The sequence below is a fragment of the Heliangelus exortis genome, chromosome 18 (assembly GCF_036169615.1).
Source record: "Heliangelus exortis chromosome 18, bHelExo1.hap1, whole genome shotgun sequence".
Classification (NCBI taxonomy): Eukaryota; Metazoa; Chordata; class Aves; order Apodiformes; family Trochilidae; genus Heliangelus; species Heliangelus exortis.
In genome coordinates this window covers 11,297,470-11,311,449 of record NC_092439.1, presented here as the reverse complement: position 1 = coordinate 11,311,449, position 13,980 = coordinate 11,297,470, and the positions used below count along the sequence as shown (strand labels likewise).

The 13,980-nt window shown below is 35.7% G+C and overlaps 1 protein-coding gene across 2 annotated transcripts in view; it reads left to right on the top strand.

The window, feature by feature from the left end:
- The window catches only part of PIK3C2A (phosphatidylinositol-4-phosphate 3-kinase catalytic subunit type 2 alpha), a 42,205-nt gene that overhangs the window by 14,324 nt on the left and 13,901 nt on the right, over window positions 1-13,980 (top strand). For both annotated transcript variants that reach the window (XM_071761707.1, XM_071761706.1), the window contains exons 5-19: window positions 2,013-2,133; window positions 2,810-2,921; window positions 3,490-3,569; window positions 3,674-3,737; window positions 6,116-6,259; window positions 7,093-7,135; window positions 7,223-7,436; window positions 7,528-7,650; window positions 9,201-9,368; window positions 10,681-10,774; window positions 11,481-11,623; window positions 12,235-12,423; window positions 12,918-13,011; window positions 13,279-13,373; window positions 13,687-13,867. In XM_071761707.1, coding sequence (XP_071617808.1) covers window positions 2,013-2,133; window positions 2,810-2,921; window positions 3,490-3,569; window positions 3,674-3,737; window positions 6,116-6,259; window positions 7,093-7,135; window positions 7,223-7,436; window positions 7,528-7,650; window positions 9,201-9,368; window positions 10,681-10,774; window positions 11,481-11,623; window positions 12,235-12,423; window positions 12,918-13,011; window positions 13,279-13,373; window positions 13,687-13,867 — 1,865 coding nt within the window. The remainder of the gene's footprint in view (window positions 1-2,012; window positions 2,134-2,809; window positions 2,922-3,489; window positions 3,570-3,673; window positions 3,738-6,115; window positions 6,260-7,092; window positions 7,136-7,222; window positions 7,437-7,527; window positions 7,651-9,200; window positions 9,369-10,680; window positions 10,775-11,480; window positions 11,624-12,234; window positions 12,424-12,917; window positions 13,012-13,278; window positions 13,374-13,686; window positions 13,868-13,980) is intronic.

The following is a 13,980-nucleotide window of genomic DNA, read 5'->3' as shown; positions in this document are numbered from 1 at the left end:
TGGGGTGGAACTTTGAGGTTTGCCTTGGTTTTGCACACAAACTCATGTTCTCTGTGCTCAGCATGTTTGTTTTAAAGGCTGTAACTCTATATGCTGTCAACTTCTGGCACTTCTTGGTGAGAAAATAACTGATAATAACCTCAGGAGCAACTTTTTTAGGATCTATACTGCTGTAGTCTCTTAACCCTTTGAGGTTCCCCATTCCCAGATCATGTCACATGGCAGTGGATCTGTGCTTGGTGTTTCCTTATCATTTGGTTCTCTGACTGTAACAGTGTAGATGCTTTAGCTCTCAGAATATATTAGGTTGCTCTGTTACTCAAACTGGCTATTCTACTGGGAAGTAAGCTCTCAATGCACAACTATTTTCATTCTGTATTGATTTCCTGGGCCTTAATGTGCTGTGATTTAATACTCTTTTGTTAAGAAATGAGATGAACTGAAAGTGTTGGCCAGAAAAGGTTTCTGCTTTTCATCATTAAGATTACTCTTTCCTAATATGGCAGGTTTAACCCTTCCCTACAAAAGGCTTTGGTAGCATAACTTAGTATGTTTCAACTTTAGCCCTTTATTTCTAGAAGTTTTCTGGATACCTGGGAATGTGTTCTGCATTCTAGCTCCACATACCTTATTCTATGCTCTTTCTACCATCTTGCTTTTTCAGATCAGTTTAGCTGGTTTAATCACAGTTAAATATACTTGTCTTCCATAGCTAGTGAAAGATAAGTATCTGTCACTCACTCAGACATGGCTAGTAATAGGCATAATTAAAGTTGTTATATTCCTTTAATTCCATCTGTTCTTGTTCAAACTGTTGCATAGCTTAGCATCCTACTGCTAGAACCAATTTAGAATGACTGAGAACTGCTCAGGGTGTCCATGTCTCCCTTTACAGTGAGTTAATATTTCTGAATTCCTGCTTCTTGTCATGCCTTGCTCTTGAATTCCACATGCTCATTCTTCAAGTGCTGTAATGGTTAGTCAGTCACCTGTTAATCAGATGAAGCACTTCCATTATCCTTTTGGAAATATTGTGGCATTACCTTTCTGTATCCACCCCTGTAGTAACATTTCTTTAAAAAAAAAAGTCACAGGAAAATTAGGGAAGTTTTGAAGGGAGAAAAGCCCACCACTCTGGAAGGTACTGATGAAAAATTCTTTTATAAAGGAATTTTTATAGAACTTTGAGTCCGTGTCATTGTTAGCAAATGATTTAAAGGAAACAATCAGAAACTGGTAGAGGTAGAGAGCATTTTGTAGTTAAAAGAATGGTGGTATTAAAGCATATCTGTATATTTCAACAGTGACAGCTGTTGGCTGTGGAGGAATGGATTTTGAGTTTCCCTGGGATTGTTTCCTTTGCTCTGTAGCCACTGGATGGAAGACAGAGTGTTTTCATAAAGGCCTTTCAAGTGTGATGTGAAACTGTTGGTAGTTAAGAGTTGCAAAGGCTTGGTGATACTTCCTGTGATCTGATCTCTACAATGTGGAAACAGCCCTAGACAGATTGAAAAGAAAAAACTTTCAGTACAATTTTCCTCTGCTACAGCTGTTGGTCACTTCCTCAAAGGCAGAACAAGTAGAGAAGTTCCATCTGCAGCTCTTCAGATAATGATTTTTAAACTTCACGTAGCTCTGAGCTCACTTACCTATTTGAAGTCCTTGCTAAATAAGACATTTATTATTAAAAAAACACAGGGTTTCCCTATATATTTCTAGAGAACAGGCCTGCAGGCTGTTGTACTTCTCATCAAGTGATTAAGCTGTATCCTAAGTTAAAAAGGATTTAGTGAATTCTTAATCTATAAGCAGGCTTTATAAGATGCCTCTCTTTGCTGGGGGGGAAAAAAGATCTCCAACAATGACATTTAGGACATTATAGAAGCATAGAAGTCATCCCTACAAGTATAAAAATTAATTCCATTTGAAAACTACAGTTTGTGAGTGAACAATGGTTAATATCTCTTGCTATAGATTTATATTTAACTTCTAGATGTAATTTCTTTAAACAGTGAGTTCCCCTGTTGAGCTTATAATAATGCAGGCACTTTGCTGGGTGCATGATGACTTGAGTGAAGTGGACTTTGGCAGCTATATCCTCAAAGTTTGTGGCCAAGAAGAAGTTTTACAGAAGTAAGCAAACTTTTTCATTAATATTTAACTTCATGTTTTTCATGGCACAGTTAGTGAAAAGTATGTCTTTAATTAAAAAGAACACGTGTGAAAGCCCAAATCTTTAAAATGTAGAAGAGTCACACTTTGTACAAAGATCAGAAGTCTTTAGGGTTACTCTGGGATACAGCAAAATATGTCCTTAGCAGCTTCCTAGGGATCTGTTCTAATATGCCATTTGTTTTATTGAGCAGAAACAGTTTTTTTCAGATGCAGATTTTTGTAGAAGGATGTTGTACTTTTCAGCTGCTCTTTGAATCCCAGTACCCAGAAGAAAAATCTACTGATGATTTCTAATGATCTGTAATAATCTGTGCTTTGTCTTTTTGGTTTTGCTTTTTGTTTTGTTGTTAATTTTTTGGGTTTTTTTCCCAAAACTAATAATTTACGAATCCCCATGAGTGTCATGGTGAGCATATTTGTTTCATTGTTAGCCACAGTAAAGAGCTTTAACAAAAGGCTGGGTATCTGTAACTGTACTAAAACTTCTGCAAAAGTAAAAATCAGATCAAGTAGTTTGGTGTGGAGGTTGTTTCACCATTCCCTTATCTTGAACCAACAGGTGACCTTAAATATTCCATGTGAGTTTTTTAAAGTGCTGTGTATTTTTGGTGTAACTATAGCTTTTGTCTAACAGTAAGCACTGTGTAGGAAGCCATGAATATATCCAGAACTGTCGGAAGTGGGATACAGAAATCAAACTGCAGCTCTTGACCCACAGCATGATATGCAGAGATCTGGCACGGACAGTAAGTAGGAATCTTCAGGAGACTGGGGGTTTGCATCAGAGTTGATGAATCTGAGTTGATCTGTGTGATCAGCAAGTTAGGCTGTCTTCTTGGGGTTAGGAATTGTATGCTCTTATTAAGAGGAAATCAAATACTTACTAAATTTTTGCAAGGTGATTTATATAACACAGATAATCTCTCTTGCTAGACCACAAACTATAGCTGGAAAAGGTATACAAGCACTTGGACTAAATTTGAGTCCTGGAAGAGAAGCAGCAGCCTTCAGATTTAAATGAAAATTTAGAACAGTTTTTTTTTTTTAATTAGATATGTATCATGCTGTCAAAGAGGAAAGGAGGAATATTTGATATCTTCGTAGTCACTCAGTTGCTGTTTCTTCCCTCTTCCACCTGTCCCAGTGTGTACACATTTCATAGGCTATTAATTAGCTATCTCTTCAAAGGGGAAAATAAATTACTTTATCTCTGTCCCCTTCTACTCTACAGGTATTATCAATGAAACTCCTAAAATTTTATTTCAAATTATGGAAAGGTAACAACTGGACTTAATATCTGATCTTTTCTTGCAGGAAGATGATGACAGAACACCCATACATCTAACCAAACACCTCTGTAAAGTAGAAAAGCCTTTCAGAGAACCTATTATAAGGTAATGTTATGTGCTTCTTTTAGTAATCAAGCCCATGACTTAATTTCTGACCAAGGATCCGTTTTGCTCTTGCACTTGTATTCAATAAGTACTATTTCTTGCAGGCCTTCTGTTGAAGAGCTTCTTGATCTGTATCATAAGCAAGTTAACATAGCTCTTAAAAATGAGGTAAGGGTATCTTAAATTATTTCTGAACCAAAAGTTAACATGAGAGAGTTTACTAATGAGATGGTTGGAAAAAAGACTTGCAGGTCTTTGTGATGAAATGGAGATCTGAACAAGCTGTCAAATGTGAATTTGTGATCATGGACTTTTAGATTGCTTTTCCTTTTCCTAGCTTTTCTTGCAAACTAATTATTATCTAAATGTCACAACTAGAAATATATTTTCTAAGTCCTGAGTTGCAAAGTAACTGTCTGTGAAAGAGATTAATTTAGAGAAACAGAGAAAAGGTCTGAATCCTGACTATGTCAGTTGTTCCAATACATGAGTGGTGTGTTGATAATGGATAGAACTCTAGACAAAAGTGAGCAGTAATAGTTGTGTACAATGGGAGTCATAACTGAAGCATGTTTGGAACATAGACACAGTGTAATAACATCTTATTCTGCACTGTTGGATTAATTTAAAATATGCTGTCAAAAAAAATGTCTGTTTCAGTGTATGATATATAATTTAAAACAGCTTGCATGTGGAGCAATTTGGAGTAATTTCCCAAGTACAAAAGCTAACTGAAGATAACCATCAGGAGTGAAAATAAGCTGCTCCTGTTAGAAATGACTAATGTAACTTGGAGACTTAGATCCTTAAGCATGAGTAGCTCTGTTTCTTTAACAGTTTTTATAAGAACAGTCTTGAAATTAATGACTTAAGTACAACACTTTTTGTTTCCACTGTATTTTTTTTCCTCTCCAGGAATGCAGGTTTGAACAAACTCCTGTCCAATATTTAAATATTCCCTTAATGTTATTTAATTCCCTTGATAGTGATTCACCATGTTCTCAAGGGTAGTTTTGAACACAATCTTTTTTGTAGAAGAGTGAGATGTTACTACTGCTCCTTGATATCATAGAATCATAGATGTGGTGGTGGTTTTGTTGCTTTGCTCTTGCAGCTGCTTGAGTTTGCTTCTTTAATTGATTTCACAAGCTGAGGTGAAGAATGCAAAACATCTCAACTCAGGCTTCCATGCTACTCCTCCTGCAGCCTTTTTGAGGATGGGAGGTGTAGCTTGTAGGTGATGAAGGTTATGTCCAAACATCTGAATTTGCTGCATTTGAAATACTTCTTATTCCTGAAGTGAATTCCTGTACCTATTCAATAGCTGAAGCTTGCTAATCAAAATGAAAGAGGGTAAAGTAATCCATAAATAGTTTATAGCTTTTGATTTCATGTAGTTGCACAGTTTGTTACCTATTGTCTTTTTATTGAAATAAATTTGAAAGCCTGTAAGAAAAATAACAGTGCCAAAACAGCTGTTATCTTCCAAATGTTAGGTTTGAATGTATGGCATAAAAGTTTACATTGTCTTCTGATTTCTATGGTTAATTTCTTACCAGGAGAAAGTTATTTGTTGTCAAGTAACTCCCAGTAGCAAAACTTTTTTATTCAAGTGGCTTCTTTGCTATCTTTTTGAAGGAAGATCATGAGAATGTCTGGGAGGGTGGCCATTGGGAATCCGTTTACATCTTACCTAATCCCTCTTGGTTTAATCTAAGAATCATAAGTAAATCTTAAAGAAATCTATGTATTAAGCTTTTAAAAAATAAACCATTATTTTGGAGCAAATGTTTTCATTTTCTTCATTTGTTCTTTTAAAGTTGGATGAAAACTTGGATTGTTAAAAAACAAGCAACCTAGCATTATTGAGGTTTAAATCAAGTGGCTTTTCTTGTATTTGAAGAGAAGGAGGAAGGTAATTTTAGGAGCATCTCAAATTTGTCTTAGGCAGCTTATGAGCATTTTCACTACCTGATAAGAAGCTGATCTGTTCCTTCCAAAAGAGGTTCCTGTTAAGCATACAATCCTCCTTCCTTTACTTCTTCAGAATGACAATTTGAAACTGCTTCATCTGAAAGAACCATTTAAATTAAATAATATGTAAGGCAAAAGTTGCAACAATCCTTTTCTAAAAATAGATTAAGTGAAGTAAAAAAAAGATGAAGTTCCATTATGGAAGCTATACTGTAGTGTAAATGTAACTTGAGCCTATATAGTTAAGAAGGCTGAAATTGAAACACGACTTATTTAGCATTCCTGCCTCACAGTGAGTGAGTATCATTGGGGAAAAAAAAATTGTAGCTCTCCTAATGCTTCCTGGACTACATTGGAGAATCTGTACTACTGCTGTTTTTTTATTTAATAACTGAGCTATAAGGTAGTTCCTGATGCTGAGGTTTTTATTTAATCAAATTGTTGTGGTGCAATGTAGAGATTTCCATCTGATGAAATTTTCTTGGCTATTCATTCTAAAAAAATAAATAAATAAAGCAATACTTGTTTTCACAGTTGAGATCAGATCAATATGTTCTTTCCTACTTACTTAGACCCAGCATAAGGCTGTAGATCATGTAATTAAGACTGTCAGAAAAATCTGTTCTACGTTGGACTGTGTAGAGACTCCTGCAATTACGGAATCGGTGAAGAAGCTGAGGAGGGCTGTTAATCTTCCAAGGACTAAAAATGCAGAGGTAAACTTTCTCACTATCAGTTTCATTCTGAGGTATGCTTTTTAACACTAAATACCATTTCATAATCTCTGGTATTTGCAAACACCAGCAACAGTTCAGTCAGGGTGACATATTTGGTTTTTATTTTACCTGATATTGTCTGTTTATTTTAACTTCTCTTTGTTGTTAGTGCATTTATCACTTGCTCTTGAAATCCTTTGCTGTTCTAAATAGTTGTATGTTTTAAACCTGATTTTGGGATGCAGTTCCCTGGTTTTGTAACTACAGGCTTGTGTCACTGGATGCTACTAAATCTGCCCAAGGGAAAGTTTCAGCTAGCTCGTGCCCTCTAAATGCAATGCATTTATGCTTAAAGGAGGGAGTTCACATTATGTATTTTCTGTGCAGTGTTTATGTGAATAGCAGTTCATGCTCTTTCATTCCTTACCATATGGACAAAAATGTAAAACTCAAATAGCACAAATTTTGGTGTTTAAACTGCCTTATAATTAACAGTTTGCTTGAGCAGAATTGGTCTCAAGCCATGTTGTAAAAAACAGTCATTAAATAGAGCAGTGTGCCAATAAAAAAACTAAATAGTTTTGCAGTGCTGTTTCTGTTGTCCTGCTGCTTTATTACAGTGGTAATTCATGTGCTGTTCTGCTGACTTCCAGGTTCATCAGTTCAGTGATAGATTTGTTATACTAGCAGAAGTATTGCAAAATGCATGGGCTAAATAATATTTTGTTGTCACAAGAATTAAAATTCTTTTAGGGAAATGCAGAAGTTGTATTTTATTAAGTTTTCTTAATATAGTGTATCAAATATTTCTTCAATGTTTGCTGATATTTAAGGTGTCCTTAAAATGTGGTGATGACACAAGCAAGAGCTCATCTGGTGAGTACAATTCTTCAATTTTATTTAAAAACTGCTTTCGAGTAGCTGTTTTAGGAAGATATATATTAAAGATAAATTTTAATTCAGGTTCACTTCAGCCTGAAAACCCTCTGAAAGTGACTATAGACCAACTAACGAAAGCTGTTGAGGCTCTTCTGCAACTCCACATGAATTCATGTAGCAGTTCTGCTGCAATTTCTCCAGAAGACAGTAGAAGTGTTAAGGAAGCATGGACTGCCACAGAACATCTACAGTTCACAGTGTTTGCTGTGCATGGGATTTCTACTGGTTGGGTATCAAAGTGAGTAATTTATTAATTATAAAATTAATCATAATTAATCATTTTATAGATTTTTTTTTTTTTTACAATTTACTTTTTCTTCCTTGTCCAGTTATGAAAAATACTACTTGATTTGTTCTCTGACCCATAATGGACGAGATCTATTTAAGCCTGTTCAGTCCAAGAAGGTTGGCACATACAAGAATTTCTTCTACTTGATTAAATGGGATGAACTGTAAGTGTCTTCAGTCTATTAAAACTCACTAAAATATTTTGAATTGAATAGTAGCTACCTAGGTAGCTGCTGAATTCAAGAAACTCTTCCTTCTGAGTCCATTTTGAAGTGTTGAAAGAACGATGTGTGAGGCTTTCTGACCAAAATCAGAACTCTGTTTTCCAAGTGGTACAACACTGCTGGTTTTAAAACTGGGATGGGAAGTGCTGGAGAGGTGCCTGTGCTAATGTGTTTGTAGGATACAATTATGAAGAGTTGGAAAGGTCATAACATTTTTGGTAGTGGAAACAGCTTGTGCTGCTTAGAGAAAGATGAATAAAGCTTGGCTATGAACTGTGCTCAAGTTATGTAAATAGGGGGAGGAAAAGCAACTCACTCTTACTAACATTAATGGTAAATGATTTTTTCTTACAAATACATTGTAACAACCTTGTAACTGTATTTAAACATCTAATTTAAGGTAATTTATCTAAAGAGAGCTGATGCATAAGTGCTTAAGAATGTCTATAGCAATGAGAATGTCTGGTTTGAGATAGTAAAACTCAGTGTCTCTTTATGGGGCAGGAGAATAAAGAGGAAGAAGGAAAGGCATGCAGAAAAGAAATAAGGAAAGGATGGTGTGTGATAACTTTGGGGAAAATGCTTTGCTTTATCTTTGCTTTATCTTTTCCACTTAATAGTTATCAAGCAGGCAGCCTGCTATAACTGGAGCTGCAGGTAAGCTCCACATTGCCCTATATCTATTTTTCTGACTTTTTAAAGGTCAGAGATAGACCCTGAGGAATACCCTGGAAGTCTACAGTGACAATTTTTTTCAGATCAGGAAACCAGAAAATGATCTGGTTCTAGAATACCTGTCTTCAGAGAGTGCTTCAACTACTTCATTTTACCAAAGAAGGAATTAATTGTCAGATCTTTTGTTAGTGAGTTAAAGATGTGTCAAGTTTGCTTGATATAGTTGTAGTGTTTTATGGAGTAAGTGGCTTAGCAATATACTATGATAACTTTTAGAATTGTTTTTGAGTGTTGCAGATCATCAGACTTAAAATATTTTGAGCAATAAAAATCAGTGTAAACAAAAATCTGAGTTTGAATTGCTCAGTGAAATGTATACACCTCAATTGCTTTCTTTATGGGTGCTGGTTTTTTACCATTTGAATGGTAAAAATTACCATTTTTAAAATACATTTATTTGTATGGGAATCTATTGCCAGCTGGCTGTAAATCTGAGAGATTAGGAGGTGGCTAACATGGAATTGTGTGTGTCCTCAAAGTCAGTAGGGTGGGAAGACTGGTTATGCTGGACAGTGTGGTTCTGTGTAAGCAATGTGATTTAACAGACAAAAATTAAAAAGGGTTGTTCCAAATCTGGCTACAGGGCAGAAGTGTAATTTAGCAGGGTTTGCAAACTATTGGTACAGGAGATAAAGTGGAGTGAATTATAATTGTGTGGAAATGTAACACTTTCTTCAGTGTTAATTACCTTTTTGGAAGCAAGAGACATCAACAGGTTATGTAACTTACTAACAACTGTCTGTCCTATTTTACAGAATAATTTTCCCCATCCAGATTTCACAGCTGCCTTTGGAATCAATCTTATGTCTGACTTTGTTTGGAATCTTAAATCAAAGTAGTGGGAATTCTCCTGACTCAAATAAGCAGAGAAAGAGCCCAGAAATTCTGGGTCAGGTTTCTCTGCCTCTTTTTGATTTTAGGCGGTAGGTATTGAAAGTATGGGTAAGATTATCAATATTATTTACTCTATCTAAAGCTTACTTAATTCTCTTAGCAGTTTGAAACTGCTACCCCCTGTCCTATTGCTACATGCCACTGTGAAAAGTCCATCTCCACCTTTCTCTTTTCCAGGCTGAATAACCCCAAATTCTCTTTGCAGGAGAGGTGCTCCAGCCCTCTGATCATCTCTGTGGCCCTCCACTGGACTCATTTCAGTAGCTCCATGTCCCTGGGGGGCTCCAGAACGGGACACAGTACTGCAGATGGGGTCCCATGAGAGTGGAGCAGAGGGGGAGAATTGCCTCCCTTGACCTGCTGATCGTGGTTTTTTTCTTCATGCTGCCCAGTAGTTATTTTGGAGAGATTTTTTTTGTATTTTCTTTTTGTTCAGAGCACTACAATAGATTGTGTTGTGTGAGAGTTTACTGAATGGCCTGTGTGTGCCATCTGTAGAGATGCTAGTGGTCTAATCCACTGGCAGGCTACAAAAACTAAATCCAGACCTAGGTAATTAAAGTTACTAGCTAAATATTCCAGTTAAAGTTGAGAATAGCATCAACAGCAGGCAGGAGCTAAAACTTGTAGCTAAATAAAATAGGAAGATTAGAAGGTCATATATATGCTCTGGGGGAATCCATAGCCAAGTTAAAATCCCTTCAGATTTGTGTAGAGTGGCTTGAAATATCTTTTTTAACTTGTGGATAAGACAGAAGCCTGTGACAAGTATATTAAACTGCAGAACTGTTAAAAAGAGCCAGCTGTTCAGTTATGCTTCAGAGGTATGATTTAGTAATTACTTGCATCATAAGCTCCCATTTAAACAATATTTAATATAACAGATTGTTTTTTTAAATACATATAAACCCTAAAACATATTTCAAAATATAGTAAAGTCTTAGGCTTGAAGTAGTCTTTTAAAGCTGTATTTTTATTTTTAAAAACCAATACAAGTTTTTTGTGCCTAACGTTTGGCACTTAACTGATTTATGAAGTATCCTAAGTTGTGCCTTGCTACAGTTAGAAATGGTAGTAATATTGGAAATAAACTGGCTAGTACAGTTTGATTTCCTGTGTTCTTTTCTGAACATCAGTGTAAAATAAAAATCAAAAGATAAATTCTTACTTCTTTAGCAGGATCACATACTCAGTTTTAGCTCTCCTCCTACAGCACACTTAATATTTCAGAATTGATTCCTTGTAGTAAGCACTGATCTTCTCCAACCAGCATATTAATAACTAATATCCTGAAGTAAATAGATCATGACACTAATACCTGTACACTTTTTTTTTTCTCAGATTGTTAGCTTGTGGGACAAAGCTTTTGCAGCTCTGGACCTCACCACATCCACATCATGCATCAGGGGTGACCAGCAAGAAAATAGTACTGCAGGTTATACATAATTTTGTTTTTATCTAGCTATGTTTTGTTTGAAAATTGTGACTTGTAATTCTTCTGTGAGTGGTGATAAATCATTTCATGTTTTGGAGACAGTGTCAATATTATGAAGTCATACTTGAAAGTCAGTGTAGAATAGTGGTTACTAAGCCTTAAGGGCAAAGAAAGGAGAGCTGCTGTAAGTGTAAGCAAGTCAATTACTGAACCACTTCATGTCAGAGAAATTGGAGATGCCTTGGTAGAACACTCTGTCAGCACTTGGAGAGAACATTGTGGAAAAGCAGTCTGTAGAAATGAATGCAGAGGTGGGAGTGATACAAACAACAGCAATTTTGGTTCACACATTCTCTGGCATGTCTTGGCAGTCCCAACGAGGATCAGAGTTGGTGGTGAGACTGGGACTAAATTTTGTGATTTGTCTCTGTTCTGAACATTCTCACTTCCCTCCTGAAGAGTTTTCCAAGAGTTCCCTACTGGATTGTGCAACAAACAGCAGTCATATGTTTAAAGGCCACAATTATATAGAATTGAGATGGAAAAAAATATTCAGGAAACAGTGAAAACTGTTACACATGGAGAACTAAAATGTTATGCTTTCATAAAATGTTATGTTCATAAAATGTTATGAAGGTTGCTGAAAGGGGAAGCTTTCTTTGTGGTTCTCAAAGATGTGCAGCATTTTTTTTTTTTTTTTTTTTAGATTGACTTTCCATCGCATGCTTTTGATATTGAATATAAAATTCCTCAACCTGCAAAGACTACTGTGCATCATTCCATAGAAACATTAGAAAAACCAAAGAGAGAACGTCTCCTTGCCATCCTCTCCAAGGATAACACTATTGGGTATCTTTATCTCTTTCTAGCTATGGTCTCTTTATATGCTACAACTTGTGGCCAGGGTGTGGAATGCTTATTTATTCTTAGATTTCTTAAATTTGGTTTTAGTATATTTTGAAGAGCTGTGGAGACTCAAACAAGGGATTGAATTAAACTTGCCAAGTAATGGTATTGACTTTACTGAATTTACTGGTGCTTTCTGTGGCCAGTATCAATTAAGAGTCTCCTCTTAACAGATTGCTACCCTTATGACTGCCTCATACCTATTTCTGTTTGGAAATTCTTCAGACACAGGGAGCAGTGGCAGTTTCAGGAGTGATTGTTCACGTGCCACAAAAGCCTTCCTGCACCAAAATAAAGTTAAGGTTTTGCCTTATTTTGGATTATACTAAAACTTACTTTTGTCCTGCCCAAATTGTAACATAGAACAACTTTTTCCACAGTGTTTGAAGCTTTGTTTTTCTTCTCGTTTTGACTTTTGTGGAGGAAGTAGCTGTATTAATTTGATTCTGGGTTTTGTGTTAAATTGTTTGTATCTGTAGAATGGCCAGTACATTGAAGTTATTCAGGTGATGGTCTGTAATGTGTGTTATAAATTTAAATGCTTTTGTCTACAGGCTATCAAAAGAAGACAAGGAATTTTTGTGGGAGAAGAGACATTATTGCCATAGTCACAGTAGTAGCCTACCAAAAATATTGGCTAGTGCCCCTCACTGGGACTGGGCAAGTCTTCCAGAAATATATTCCTTACTTCAGCAGTGGCCTCCTTTATCACCCTTAGCTGCACTGGAACTACTTGATTCAAAGTAAGCAAAGTACTGTACTGTAAGTAAGCAAAGTACTGTAAGTAAGTTCTGTCTGTCTGTTGTGCATTGAATGACTTTACTTCAAAAGAAGATTCTAAGTGGCATTCTCATGGAAAATATTTCTGAGTTTCATGTAGTAAAAGCTAAATTTTCTTAAAATTTTGAAGAGCATGTGCTTACTTTATTCATGTAGCCTTAACCAAGTAATGTAGTGAAAGAATAGCAATAGTGTTTAGGATTCTGAAATCCAGTTTGTGACAGGAGACCAAGCTGTACATGCAGGTTATGAGGACTGAAGCTTTGAGAGATGGGTATGCTTGTTCTAAACACTTAAGTGTTTGCATTTTATGTAATGAAGTGCCTCAAAATTTTAGGTCCTTTATTGAGCTGCTAAGGACTTTAAATTGATTTTTCTTTATCTATCTGATCTCAAAAAAGAAAAAAATCTTACGTGAACAGAATAAACTTATTGGGGATTTGTGATGACTTTCTAGATTTGCTGATCAGGAAGTACGAAATACAGCTGTGAACTGGATAGAGACATTGAGTGATGATGAGTTAACAGATTTCCTTCCTCAATTTGTGCAGGTAAGACTTTCTGCCTGCACTGAAGCTGGAATTTGTTTTGGTCTTGAAAACCCAAAGGAATTGCTGATTACTAGGAGTGGAAGTGCAATTGCATGACTCTATACTTAATGACCTTAATGCATAGCATGGAAAACAATTTGAGTAAATAATCACTCTTAACTGTTCCTATGAGTTTGTGATGATTCTGTCTGTGCATTAGTCATAAAACCTCAGTCTTCATCTAAAATCAAGTTTAGACATGATTTATTTAATTTTCTTTGTGTTTAGGCATTGAAATATGAAACCTACCTTGACAGTGCTCTTGTCAAATTTCTTTTGGCTCGGGCACTGGGAAGCATTCGAATAGCACACTACCTATATTGGTAAGATGTTCTTTGTTCTATTGTTCACTTAAGGTTTAATAAAATATTAATATTTATAGGAGAAAAGAATTCTTAAAATCATAGTTCATAGAAATGGGCATTATGAATGGAGAGCATTCAAAATTTAAATCTTGTTTTTTCATGCAAAACCACACAGTGCCTCTATGAGACACACATCTTTCCTTTTATATCCTATATGTCAGTGACTTTGGATGTATATAGTACTGATTAATTAAAAACTTTCTGGTATCTTAGTATTGCATTGTTAGCAGTATTTTCTTTAAGAAAATTTATCTTGAATCCTTTATTTCAGGCTTCTTAAGGATACCCTGTATGATACAAAGTTTGGTGTAAGATATGAGCAAATTCTTGGAGCATTTCTTTCAGTCTGTGGAAAAAGGCTGAGGGAAGAACTTGAGAAGCAGACCAGACTGGTGCAGCTTTTTGGAATGGTAGCAGAAAAAGTAAAACAAACAAGTGGTTCTGCTCGGCAGGTAGGTCTATATTTTTAATATCCTTGAGGATACCCTCAAACAATCTACTGAATTGCCTTTTTATTGCAGGTTCAATAAAATAAATATAATATATAGGAAATGCTTTTACATTT